The sequence below is a fragment of the Diceros bicornis genome, chromosome 11 (genome assembly GCF_020826845.1).
Source record: "Diceros bicornis minor isolate mBicDic1 chromosome 11, mDicBic1.mat.cur, whole genome shotgun sequence".
In the NCBI taxonomy this organism is placed as follows: domain Eukaryota; kingdom Metazoa; phylum Chordata; class Mammalia; order Perissodactyla; family Rhinocerotidae; genus Diceros; species Diceros bicornis.
The window spans coordinates 4,995,296-5,009,743 of record NC_080750.1 but is presented as its reverse complement, the minus strand read 5'-3'; the positions used below and the strand labels follow the sequence as shown (position 1 = coordinate 5,009,743).

At 37.1% G+C, this 14,448-nt stretch overlaps 1 protein-coding gene across 4 annotated transcripts in view; it reads right to left on the bottom strand.

Moving 5' to 3' along the window:
* Window positions 1-1,120: 1,120 nt before the first annotated feature.
* The window catches only part of SEC24B (SEC24 homolog B, COPII coat complex component), an 85,931-nt gene continuing 72,603 nt past the window's right edge, over window positions 1,121-14,448 (bottom strand). For all 4 annotated transcript variants that reach the window (XM_058549888.1, XM_058549889.1, XM_058549890.1 and 1 more), the window contains 10 exons: window positions 12,493-12,616; window positions 11,928-12,086; window positions 11,017-11,190; window positions 10,026-10,136; window positions 8,176-8,351; window positions 7,440-7,577; window positions 6,368-6,472; window positions 5,434-5,526; window positions 2,241-2,344; window positions 1,121-1,996 (listed from right to left, as the gene is read on the bottom strand). In XM_058549888.1, the coding sequence (XP_058405871.1) occupies window positions 1,882-1,996; window positions 2,241-2,344; window positions 5,434-5,526; window positions 6,368-6,472; window positions 7,440-7,577; window positions 8,176-8,351; window positions 10,026-10,136; window positions 11,017-11,190; window positions 11,928-12,086; window positions 12,493-12,616 (1,299 nt within the window). In that variant the 3' untranslated portion in view covers window positions 1,121-1,881. The remainder of the gene's footprint in view (window positions 1,997-2,240; window positions 2,345-5,433; window positions 5,527-6,367; window positions 6,473-7,439; window positions 7,578-8,175; window positions 8,352-10,025; window positions 10,137-11,016; window positions 11,191-11,927; window positions 12,087-12,492; window positions 12,617-14,448) is intronic.

The following is a 14,448-nucleotide window of genomic DNA, read 5'->3' as shown; positions in this document are numbered from 1 at the left end:
AAAGAACTTGAAAACACCAATGCGTAAAGATACATGCACCCCTGTGTTCATTCCAGCGTTATTCACCATCGCCAAGACTTGGAAGCAACCTAAGTGCCCATCAAGAGACGAATGGATAAAGAAGCTGTGGTATATATACACAATGGAATACTCCTCAGCCATAAGAAACGATGAAATCCAGCCATTTGTGACAACATGGATGGACATTGAGGGTATTATGCAAAGTGAAATAAGTCAGAGGGAGAAGGTCAAAGACCGTATGATTTCCTTCATTAAGTAGTAGATAATAACAACAATAAACAAACACATACAGACAGAGAAAAAAAAAAAACAGTAAAAACCACTTATGACACACCTCAAGAGCCTTTTTCCTTCCAGACCTCATTGGTGGGACTTTCATATGTATAAAATAAAATTTCATTCCACAATCTAATGGATCACTAACAGTTTTCACAGTAAATAAGCTATTAGTAAATGAGTTTTCTCATCAGAATAAAATCTCTCTCAAAATTCACGATGGTAATCAAAGTCAATTAAATAGGACAGTCACATATGTTATGAAAATTTTCTTGCTATGAATGTGCAGAAAAAATGCCTGAGAAAGACAAATTAAGATTATACTCAGTCAATAAATGTATGTATTTTGAAAGCAGCATTTGTTTTTTTTTTGTCTGTGTGTGTGTGTGTGAGGAAGATTAGCCCTGAGCTAACATCTGTTGCCAATCCTCCTCTTTTTGCTGAGGAAGGCTGGCCCTGGGCTAACATCTCTGCCCGTCTTCCTCCACTTTATATGGGACGTTGCCACAGCATGGCTTGACAAGCGGTGGGTCGGTGCGCACTCAGGATCCGAACCCTGGACCACTGCAGCAGAGTGTGTGCACTTAACCACTATGCCACTGGGCCGGCCCCAACAGCATTCGTTTTTAGAATACAAACAGAATAAGTACTTAGTAATGTCCACAAACTAATGAAAACTTATTGATTCATATATATAACTATTGAAACGCAAGATTATTGCGTTTTCCCAAGTAGTAAATTAAATATATCCTGTATGTAAAAAAAAAAAAAAAAAAAAACACTAACCACCAACTCCCCCCGCACAAAAAAACACCAAACCATATTGTCAAGCAAAATATTTTTAATTAGTAGGCTGATCATAAATAAATCCACATAAAAGATTTAACAGAATTACAAAGAGTTTTGTGTTCCTTTTGTGGACTCAATTCATGACACGCATTAGTCAACCTCATCCTCTAACTGCGACAAAAAGAACTGTCTCCCAACAATGCAGCAGTTCACGCAACTCACATTCTGTAGTTACATTTCTACATTTTCTTTACAAATGTAACATTTATGTACATTATGTATATTTTCTATAGTTCACGTACTGAAACTCTATTGTTTTTACAGGGAAAATATTGAATTCATTTAATGAATACGAATCATTCCTTGTTAAAAAGTAATTCATATAAATAACATGGGTACCACTGCCTTTTGGCATCTCTTGTCAGAGTTCAAGTCCAGAAATGTTATATTAATTTATCAGAAAAAAGAACTGATCTAATTTTACATTATGACAGATCATCCCACGTGGCTACCTAAACTTGCCGTCTTGCAATGAACAGAGCGCTATACTGCTGCACTACTGGAAATGTGTAGAAACTGACTCAAAACAGACCTGGTGAGAGAGCAACCCACCCCATCAATGAGGCTGCAGGGAATCTGTCTCGGTCCTTCCTCCCAACCTTTCGTCAGCACTCAGGGGTGCTGTGCCGCACTGTGTGCTGTAACAGGCACCTCCTGTCCCTCTCCCCCCCGTGCCTCTCTGACAGGTTATGCTTCAACCAGGCTGTGGATCTTCTTATTCAACTTTATTCCACTTCACTTACAAATCTGCCGCTGAACGTGAAGCAAAAATTCATAGTAAGAGAAGGCAGCTTCTGTCCGGTCTTCAATCAAATGCTGAAAAAATTCCGTTTTGGCAGGACTCTCGTCTCTGAAAGAGAGAAAAAGGTATTTATCTAAAAATGCCTATTATTAAAAAGAATAATTATAAATTCAGAAAATTACTAATCCATGGGGACTGCAGGAAAATGGAACAGGGAATATTAATCAAGTAGCATTCTACCACTAGAATATATTGTGATAATATTATTTAAAATTTTGCTTTGAAGACAAGCAATTTCACACCAATTGCACAGGATATGACAATTCCATAATCAAGTTACAGAAGAACTTACTTCACCACGTGAAGAATTGGGCTTAATGGTCTGTTGTCTCTAAGCCATGTTATAAAGGATCTGGCTCTTTCTGACGAAAGTGTATTTAGCTCTGGAAGATGTGTCTGGTAAGAGAAACATAATTAGGAAATCATTTCCTTCCTCCTGACTTCAGAAGTATTAGAACTAAATCAGGATTCCCACCACCAGCACCAACTGCCAGTGCTGTTCCCAGCCCCCAACGGTAGTAACCAAACAATGGAAATTTAAATTGCTGGCAAATCTGTTTATATTTTTCTGGATAAGTCAATAAAGCACACACAATGATTAGTCTGTCACTCGTTTTTTGTTGCATTTTTATGTTTCTTCCAGAGGAAATACTCAAATGAAGGGCATTATCACTAAGTTCCAAAGTCACTTAACAATTATACATTAAGCCCTATTCTAACGATAGCCATGTTCAGAGAATTTTGTTTTCTTTAGTCCTTACAATTTAAGGGCAAGGTATTTTAAAGAACAGTGTGGATGTGTAAAAACATTTAAAAACTATATGCAAGACTATTTTTAAAAGACCTAAAAAGTCTATTCTTTATATATATATATTTTTTTTTTCCAAAGCCAACTAAATAATAATTCAAAATATATAGTAAGTAAAAAATTTAAATAGAAAATTTTCGGTTAACTATATTTGTAATTTATGTCAACAAAAAGTAAAAGAACAAAAAACATATTTATTTTGATATGAATTTTTTCAGATATCTAAGTATATATAGCTACTATTATTATATACACACATTATTTTTTAATTTTTTAATTTTTCTTATTTTTATTTATTTATTTATTTTTGTGAGGGAGCTCAGCCCTGAGCTAACATCCATGCCAATCCTCCTCTTTTTGCTGAGGAAGACTGGCCCTGGGCTAACACCTGTGCCCATCTTCCTCCACTTTACGTGGGATGCTGCCACAGCACGGCCTGACAAGCCATGCATCGGTGCGTGCCCGGGATCCGAATCCGGGCCGCCAGCAGTGGAGTGCTCGCACTTAACCGCTATGCCACAAGGCCGGCCCCTACTAACACATTTTTGAAAATACAAATGGATATTATGTTTACTCTTCCCTCTTCAGAATGTATTCTTTCTAATAAATGCATCAATATTATTTAAGGTGACACGCATGTGTGAACATCTACATACCTCTATGAGTAGATCTATAGGGAATGTTCTTTGAAATAGAATAACTGACTGTCAAGACTATGTGATTTTAGTTTTAACAGATACTGTCCAATGGCCCTCCACAACTCTGTATAAAGGTACCCCTCAATCAACAGTATCTGACGGGCCTGTTGACCTACATCCTCTGCATTACCGCCTATTATCAAATTCTAGAAGCTTGCCAATCTGGAAAATGAAAGAAACGCTATGCTGTTATTTTTCTTAATCATGAGGCTGAACATCATTTCATGTGGCCACTCTATTTCCTCCCTATGAAGTGCTATTGAATTCTTTACCCAGTTTTCTTTTTCGTTTTTTTTGAGGGGACAGGGGTGTCTTTTTCTTAAAGACTTGTAAGAGAACTTTATATACTAGAAAATTAACCCCTTTTCCATCATATGAGTTACAGATAATCTTCTGATTTTGTTGTCGGTCTTTTGGCTTTATTTATTTATTTTACCAGACAGAAATGTCTATTTATATGCTCTCATATAAATTACTCTTATTAATCTTTTCCATCGCTGACTTATAAAGGCCTTATCCATTTTAATATGATTATTTTTTTAATATTCCATTTTTTTCAGAGTGATTTGAAATACAATCTTTACCACATTCTATTTTTCACGAATTAGATCCACTTCTGAATTCTATTCTCTTCCATTGATACGTTTATTGTGCCTGTATCATAGTGCTTAAATAACTACAGCTTTAAAATGAAGTTTATTATTATTTTTTTTGGTGAGGAAGATTAGCCCTGAGCTAACATCTGTTGCCCATCCTCCTCTTTTTGCTGAGGAAGATTGGCCCTGGGCTAACATCTGTGCCCATCTTCCTCTACTTTATATGTGGGATGCCTGCCACAGCATGGCTTGACAAGCAGTGCATAGGTCTGCACCCAGGATCTGAACCCGTGAACCCTGGGCCACTGAAGATGAGCACACAAACTTAACCACTACACGACTGGGCTGGCCCCTGAAGTTTATTATTTTATTTAGAAGTTTAGTATTTGATTTATTTTTAATATGCTTTTCCCCTTTGCTGACATTATTCTCTCTTCTCAAACTTTTCCTTATTATCCTCATTTGTTGAGTCTTAGAAATGAACTCTGGGTGTCAAATTAAAAAAAAAAATCATAAAAATCAATCAAACAACAGCAGTAGAATGTGATAAGGATTACATCAACTAAATTTATATTAATTTCAGGAGAAAAGATAGAGTTACAATATCCAAGAGTAGGGCAGGCCTTTTCCATTAACTAAATATACAGAACTGTTCTTAGAACACTATTTCTTTGGTATTGGTTAACACATATACAGTAAAGACTTATTGAAAAATTTGTTTATTTTCAGTAAAGTAATTTAAATCAGAAGTTAAAGGTGTTGGAAAACAGTTGGGCAGTTCCTCAAAAAGTTAAACATAGAGTTACCATATTAAGCAGCAATTCCATTCTTAGGTCTACACCCAGGAGAACTGAAAACCTATGTCCACACAAAGACTTGTATACAAATTGTTCACGGGAGCACTATTCACAATAGCTCCAAAGTAGAAACAACCCAAATGTCCGTGAACAGACGAGTGGATAAACAAAATGTGGTATATCCATTCAATGGACTATTATTAAGTAGTGATACATGTACAACAGGGATGAACCTTGAAAATATTGTGAGAATTGACAGAAGCCAAACACAAAAGGCCATATATTGTGTGAGTCCATGTATATGAAATGTTCAGCACAGGCAAATCCACAGAGAGAGAGAGGAGACTAGTGGATGTAAGGGGAAAGCGAGAGGGGAGAACTGAAAGAGACAGGTTTCTTTCTGGGATGACAGTATCTGAAATTAGATACTGGTGATGGCTGTACAACATTGTGAACATACTAAAAACTAAAGAACTGTATACTTTAAAATGGTTAAAATGATGAATCTTCCGTGAATTTTATCTCAATAAAAAAATTTAAAATGAACAAGCACACAGAAAGTTAAAGCTGTATGAAATCCACTGACCATTTTCTGTGGTATTGATGCGAAATTAGGATACCCAAGCACATCTTCGATGAAGTTATTGTCACAGCTTTTTCCAACCCAAATGTAAAAAACCTAAAAACAAAAAGCAAAATATTAAAATGCCCTAATCAGAAACCCTTTATAGCCAATTTTCTCAAAATTGTCCAGCATAAAAGAGGTCAAGATTACTATATCAAAGTAGGAAAAAACAAAAAAGTCAAAGGAAACGCGTAACTGGTTCACTTGGAATCCCATCTGGGAATCGACAGTGGTTCATATCTTCTTTGCTTACATTTCAAGGCTTCCCATAAAATATTTTTTACCTTCTTCCTTTTTCCCCAGTAGGAATGTCACACTTTAACCAGGATAACTGACTCACTGTATTTCCCATCCACTGTTTCAATTACTGTCTCTGTATTTTAACTGTGGGCTTCCCCATCCAGCTCTGGGGGATATCCGAATCCTTCCCTGCTCGTAAGGTGTCATTTAGGAAGCCATTTTGACCATTCTGACACCCTTCACCACCACCCTGCCCAGTGACTCCTCCTGAACTCCTAATCATCAATGGCATTTCTGACAATGGATATAAGCTGAACTAGATAAACTCTTGAGGTTCCTTTGAATTTTATGGTTCTAGACAGTAAAATCCTTGAAGACAGGAATTTATCTCTTTATTTCTCTTTATTGAGTACACATAATCCACGAAAGTAAATAATCCATGATAATAAAATTCACTAATCTATGAAAATAAAATGATGTTTAACTAGAAAAGTCTAAAATCAATTGACCTCTTGTGTCAGTCACCAATTCACTGCCTCTCAGCTCCTAATCCACCTTTTACTGCCTGATCTGTGATAACAGAGCTGGACCCTGAAAGTGCTTCTCCTTTTGCCAGCTGGAACAGTGTTAATCTTGGTCAGTAGAGGGTACTTACAGAGCCACAGTCCATAAGGAAAGCACCTTCTCTTGTCAGCTTCTCTGCTGACAACTTCTGAAGAGGTGGCTGAGGTACAACCCTGTCATTAACATGTATTGCACCCTAAAAAGAAAAATATGGCATGTGAATGAGCTTACATTACTATCAACCCCATCTGGAAGCTAATGGCCACTAGCTCTTTATGGAATACTGAAAAATGACACTTGAGAATTTTGTAGGATGCAAAAAATTATTGCTAATTCATTATCATCTTGGCTGCAGAATCAAGACACTCAAATACATTCAAATTAAAAAGATAAAAACATGAATACGCAAAACGATTTGTCCATTTCCTTCCCTTTTGGGATGAGGATATATTAAAAGCACGACTATTAGGGCTGGCCCAGTGGCTTAGTGGTTAAGTGCGCGCGCTCCGCTGCTGGCGGCCTGGGTTCGGATCCCAGGCGCGCACTGACGCACCACTTCTCCAGCCATGCTGAGGCCGAGTCCCACACACAGCAACTAGAAGGATGTGCAGCTATGACATACAACTACCTACTGGGGCTTTGGGGGAAAAATAAATAAAAAAAAAAAAAAAAAAAAAAAGCACGACTATTAAATCTGCTGTAAAGCAAGTTACTTTTTTACATTCTCTAGTAACATAATACAGAGAAGATTCCACTGGGTAGTTTTAACACAACGAAGAAAAAAGACACTATATATTTGCATACTAAAAAATACTATCGGATACTAGATTTGGTTTACAATGTAATTAAAATTGCCCTCTGATCATACCAGAAACAGTCAACATCTACAAAATATAAATGGAAATGTCCACTCTACTACTCAGCTTTGTAATAAATATTATAACCAAACCCACAAGGTGAATTATTTCCTATATGAAACTACTTTTGAAAACGCCATAACCATAGATAGTATCAGATGCTCCATTGGCAATCAAATCCACGGCTAGTGTCCTTAGTTAATGTATTACTACCACAGGGGTTGGGAAAAACTGTTAATAACACATTACCACCTTGGCTGTAGAATCAAGACAGTCAAATATATTTAAATTTAAAAGAAATCCTACCTCATCCGTCAGTCTGTCTATCCTGTATAAGTTGGGATGGATCATTTTCATTAGATGAACCAGCGGCTGACACTTTATCTGACACATGGCATACACGCGATCATCCAGGCGTGTGCTTGTACCAGTCCTAAATGCTTTCTACAGAGAAGAAGATATACATTTGCAAAGGGAAACATAAATATAGTGGACAAATAGTAAAACGGATATATACCATCAATCATGGAAAAAGCAAGGTCTTCAAATCAGAGAGCTGGATTCAATTCTCAGCTCTGACATTTAATAGGTAGGCATGTGAGCAAGTTACTGAGCGTCTCAAAGCTATCCTGTCACCATAAGGAAAACAGGGAAACAATGCTGACCTCTGTGGTCTGCTGTAAGGATTAAACAAGATGATGTGTATATAACACCTATTATGACGCCCGAGACTTGGAGAGGCATTCAGTGAAGAGCGGCTCCTTCCAGAAGCACACAGTCGAGTGTGCTGTAAGCACACCACTGTTCAAGCTGCCCCCACACAGTAACGAGCGAGAGCACAGGGCTTCACAACAGTCATCAGGTGTTTGCGCACCTTCATTTTCCACTATCTTTTCCTGTTTTTCAAAACTCTTTCAATGCTAAGCTGCATAATCATCTAGGTAAACATTTTAAAACTCCTAGAAAACTGAGATTTCATTTCTTCACCTATGTATTGAGAATTTTAAGACTTTATTAAATGTAACAGTGTATAGACAGCTACCTGTTTGAGAAGGGCCAAAACATAGAGCGGAAACAACTTGAGGGAGCTGGGTGCTATCAACGCAGAGTGCTGTAAACTGGAGACTGCGGAGCCGTACGCGGATAGCGAATCCACCACAGCGTTCACTAAGGCATCTCTTGCATCTGACAGACTTGATGAAACTGATCGATCCACAGCTAGGCAGCAACCAAAATGAAAAGGTATTTAACCATTAGATTCCAATGAATGCAATAAGAGATAAAATTTACATACATTATTTAAGAAACCAACAAAAATTCCATTTTTAGGATAGAAAAATATATTTCATCTGCTCCATCATTTTGAAAGTATCTGCTCATTACACAATTTTTCTGAACTAAATGTGAATAAGCCTAACAATCAGAACAAATCTAGATTGTTTTGGACCTTTTTGTTTTAATCTCTTTAGGTCTAAAAACACTTAACCACCAGTGATACTGGAGAACCTATATCATCCATCCACTTCTGAGAAAGCTCTGGAGATGGTTCCATTACTCAAGCAAAAGTCACATGTATAAAGTATCATATTTTTCTGTATGAACAATGTAAGTTCTACAATCTGAGTTGTCCCCCGTGATCCTCTAAAATCTTCTTCATCAAAGCACTCCCAGGTCAACAAAAAAAGATGGCAAACTCAACACAGGTTCTCATCTCTGAAGAGCCGGATATCAGTGTGAAACTTATTTCCCTCCAAGAATATATTTTATTAAAATAGAGAGAACCTATATGTAAGTCCAAGTATTAAAAATAAAAGTATATTGAAGAAATCAGTTATGGTATAATTAATTTGAAATACAGATGTAAAACGTTAATTAAAAAATTGAGATCCTTTAGTAAATGCTATTATAATTTTTCCCAAAATGAGGAATAATGACAGTTTTCCTCCAGGACTACATGGGAAATAACAAGGTTCATTTCATGCCTAAATTCATCATATAGGTAAATTCATTAAAAACAAAACACTCAGTGCTAAATTACTTCCCCAAAGGATTTTTTTAAACTTATATACAGTAAAATTTACTTTTTTGATTATAATTCTATGGTGGTTTTATGTTAAATGCATACTCATGTAATCACTACTACAATCAAGATACACAACTGTCTCATCACCCCAAAAATATCCCCTTGTGCTGCCCCTTTGTGCTAAAATCCTCCCCCTGCCCCCAACCCTGATAACCACTGACCTAGTCTTCACCCCTGTAATCGTCCCTTTTCCAGGACGTCATATAAATGGAGTCATATGTATGCAGGCTTATGAGTCTAGCTCCTTTCACTTAGCATAATGCCTTTAATCCATGTCTGCTCACATATCAACAGTTCACTCCTTTTAACGGCTGAGCTATATTCCATTGTACATTCCATTGAACAAACCATAGCTGTTCATACACTGACCAGCTGCAGGACACTTGGGATGTTACCAATTTTTAGTAATTATGAATCCCCCAAAAGATTTTTAATTTTTTTTGGTGAGGAAGATTGGCCCTGAGCTAACGGCTGTGCCAATCCTCCTCTATTTTGTATGTGGGATGCCGCCACAGCATGGCTTGATGAGTGATGTGTAGGTCCACGACCCGGATCTGAACCTGTGAACCCTGGGCCACCAAAGCGGAGCATGTGAACTTAACCACTATGCCACTGGGCTGGCCCCAAAAGATTTTTAAACTAAAGAATTAATAAGAAATATAAGAACTGTCCAATACACACTGCATAAATGAAAATGTACAACATACATACTTTTTAAAGAAGGGATTTCTAGGGTGAAAAAAATGCCCACAGTTCAGTTTTTAGGATAGAAAAATACATTTCACCTGTTCCTTCACTTTTTTACTCACCCATGTTCGCCAGGAGGCAGATGGCAGCTTGTACATCCACTCCTGCATACACATCTGGTAATGAGCTGACCACCGGCAGACAAAGTGTATGCACTCTTATTCTCCGCTCACCTAAACGAAAGGACTGATAAAGGTCACTGTAGAACACGTTAGACCAAGAAAGAAAGAAAGCAAACAGGTCAAAATATTACTTAAGTCATTGTTTTGATTGGATTAAATCACCAACAGGATTTTGAAATGTAAAAACAAAGCTTTACAATTAACATGTTTTAAAGAAAATTACACACTCTCCAAATCTGAAGATAGACTATGAACATACACTATATTTTGTATATAGTTAAACATTAGGTTCTGGTTTTTATTTGACCATCACTCATTCACATCAGAAAACTCAGACTGTCAAATAACAAATGTAGGCCCTAAGCGCTATGCAGAATTCTTGATTTTATGGTGCAAGAAAGAATGCTAAGGATGACATCGCTGCATTCAGCATGAGTTGTTTACCAGACACATATGATTCTGGGAATACAGGTCTTCCACAAGTCAAAAAAACATATTAATTAGGGCTGGCCTGGTGGCCTAGCAGGTTAAGTGCATGCGCTCCACTTCAGCACCCCGGGGTTTGCAGGTTTGGATCCCGGGCGGGCACCGACGTACCGCTTGTCAAGCCACGCTATGGCGGCGTCCCATATAAAGTAGAGGAAGATGGGCATGATGTTAGCCCAGGGCCAATCTTCCTCAGCAAAAAGAGGAGGATTGGCATTGGATGTTAGCTCAGGGCTGATCTTCCTCACACACACACACACACACAAAAAGATATTAATTAAAGATTCAAAAACGAGTAAAAGAAAAAAAAAAAGGGAACACATATTTGATTAACTAACGCCAATTCCATTACTGCCTACCGTATGTTCACTCTTCTCCCTACTCTCCCAGCCTGTGCGAGGGGGGTTACTGCTGCCCCAGGTCCACCGCACTCCTGTCGGCATACCTTTGCTGGACGTGTACAGCAGGGCCGTCTGAAAGCACACCAGGGACGTGTCTGTCAGACTCTCCTCAATCGACAGCTGCACTGCAAACCCTGCGTCAGGATTGATGTTGGCGAGCGACAGCAAGTCAGTGGAACGGACGAAGAAGTTCCCGTGAAAAGTGTGCATCGAAAGACCTAGGGAGGAGAGAACTAGTTATAGCAGAGGAAGTAGGACAGACCTCCTCTGCTCTAAAAGACAAGGTAAAGTAGTATTTTTCCCTCAAGCAAAGCTATTTTTTAAAGTAAAAAATGTCTCTGATTTTGAATCAAAAGGATAGCTGGGGAGTAGGATTGGAGTGTCAGTAGACGTTCTAAAATAGCAATTCCAAAAAACCAATGTGGGTTATGTAAAAGGGAGACTACGTATTTAAATTATATTGATAACCAATCTTATAATATTTTCTCATATGTGATTTGAAGTCAGACGAAGAGCTAACATACAAAATTAAACAAATGAGGGTTACCATACAACTCATTTAAGAATTAAAATAAGGGATCAGAATCCCTCCAGCAAACATTCAACCGAGGTATTGTACATTGAAGACTATCTGAATGATTATGAAGGCAAAGATCATTAATTTGACAATTTTCATTTAAGATCGTCCCTATTCTTCTATCTCCCCTTCTAAAATCACCTCCAATATGGCTTTCCCTTAGGTTCTTCCTAATAAAGCAAAACATCGTTTTTGCCCACTTATTCAAATTACTTATAAAAATTGGGCAATGATTATTCAATAACTATATATTTAAAACAGGGTACAGCTAACTGGATCAAGCTGAAAGTCCTTTACAATGAACAACCATAGGTAGTCACAGGTAGTTAATTTCGACAAAAGTATGTAACATAAAGCATAATTTTTCTAATTTCATACCTTTAGTGCACCTTATTCTCATAACAGCTTCAAATCCAATTTTTCTTGTGAGATATCGCTTTAGGTCTTTTTGTAACTTTTCTGCTTGTGAAGGATTGTGAGTATAGTGGAAAGATGGATAATAATAGACGCACCCTGCAGAATACTTGGACATGCACGCTTCAGAGAGAGACATAAAAAGGATTAGCTACAGAAACGATAGTATTCCACTTGTCCAACAGTAGTACACGTTCTATATTATGAAGAACCCTAAATCACAATGAGGAAATCTAAGCTATCAAATAAGGATAATATACATATCTGAGAAAACACAAACATTAGTAAAATATAACAAACGATAAGGTTTATTGTTGAGCAGAATGGTAAGGAAATTGTATTTTAAAATCAAAACTGTAAAAGCACTTTATATTTGTATGGTGCTTTAAAGTTGACTCGTAATTTTCATAGATATCTAATTCACATGCCTTTCTCCCCAAACTACTGAGCACTCTTAGTAAAGAGTTTAGATTTAATTATATGTTAAAAATGTGTATGTAAACAGATAAACACAGTGATATCTCCTTACCTAGCGAAGCAAGGTCAGAATACTGTGAACTGAGAAGGAACAGATCCACTGCAGTCTGCTGCCCTGAGCAATCTAAAGCGAGTTTCTTATAAAAATCAGTTGCAGGGCCAAGATGCTGTACAACCTAAGTCAACAGGTCACAAAGTAAGAGCTAGAAAGCTTGAATTTTGCACATCTTTTTAGGTCTCTTGTAATAAGGAAGAGCATAGCCTCTGTCCCCCTATCAAACTAAGGAGTTTTTTAAAATGTCGAGGCAGCTGGCACAGATTTCCTGTAAGAATAATAATAACTGCTAACATTTATCAAGCACTTACGTGCCAGCACTGCTTGAGATGTTTTATATAAACTAAATTATTTAACCCTGGTAATAACATATATCCCATAGGATTATCTACATTTTACAGATGAGGAAACTGAGGCAAAAAAAAAGGATTCAGTAACATGACTGATTACATAGTTATTGAGTGGTGGATGCTGGAATATAAACTCAAGAAGTCTGACTCCAGAGAGAGTTGCTAACCATTATTATATACTGTTACCTAACAACGTGAGAGAGCAATAGATTAAGGAAGGTTTCCCATTGGTATGAGGACACTAGAGCTGAGAAGGTGGCACTGGAGAAAGAGTTAAAAATACAGGAGCCAGGCTCCAAGTTCTTAATTACAACACTCACTGCATAACAAAATGTTTCAATCTTAATTATAGTGTATGATTATTACATTAGAGTTTACACAGATATGAAGGAATATGTAAAACAGAACAGATATTTAAGCTTTTGAGTCCCAGGCACATAGAGAATATTTCTGAAAGGTAAATGATAAAAAACTCCCAACACTCTATCAAAGAATTCAGTAAACACACACCTTCCTATGTTCAAAACACCTCAGTATTCTGTCACGGGCTGCCATGGATCAATGAACCGATGCTAGCTGTGCTTGTTGATGAATTTAAAAAATATACTTGCCCCAATTTACTTTGAAATTAGCTTCTTTCTCAAATGCAATTTAAAAATACAATTTATATAAATAGTAAAATATGGTGCTATTTTTCTCAAGCAAACTGGTGAAGAAAAAAAGCAACATGGTGACTAGAAGATGAAAGTCCTTAAGAGTACAGGTTGATAAAAAACCCCAATAAGCAAAATACATGAGTAATTTAAATAAAGTTTATACTCTTTTACCCAATAATTTCACTTCTAGGAATTTATCCTAGGGAAAAACTGAATACGTGACTAAAGAGTTATGACACTATTAAAACTGTTTAATTCATACTCATAACTAGTTGTGATGGCATTTTCTCACATAAAAGTTGAGGTCAGACAAAATTTATGTACAGAATAAAACGACTGTTCTAGTTAATTTACTATTTGAAATGAGGGATTAAAATATTCTGACCAAATCTTCGTGTAAAATCCAAGTAATATTCAGCCTCATATTCTTTTTTTTAATAGTGGAAATACTAGAGACAATTTAGCTATTCAACAACTAAGGGGCAATTAATTAAATCGAGTACTTTCACAGTTACTAAAAAATATTTTTTAAAGAGAATTTTTAGGGATCTCAGAAAATGAGAATATACTTTCCAATGAAAAAAGTTAAGAAAGATAGTATATATGAGATGTATGATGTCCAATTATGCTTAGTTGTGTTTGCATAACTCAATAATGTTATTCTATTGATAGTGAGATTACTGATGATTTGTATCTGTTTCCACTGTCCAAGTGTGGCACAATGACTTTTTTTTTGTGAGGAAGATCAGCCCTGAGCTAACATCCGATGCCAATCCTCCTCTTTTTGCTGAGGAAGACCGGCCCTGGACTAACATCTGTGCCCATCCTCCTCTACTTTATACGGGACGCTGCCACAGCATGGCTTGACAAGCGGTGCGTCGGTGCGTGCCTGGGATCTGAACCTGCAAGCCCCGCACCGCTGAAGCAGAGTGCACACACTTAACCGC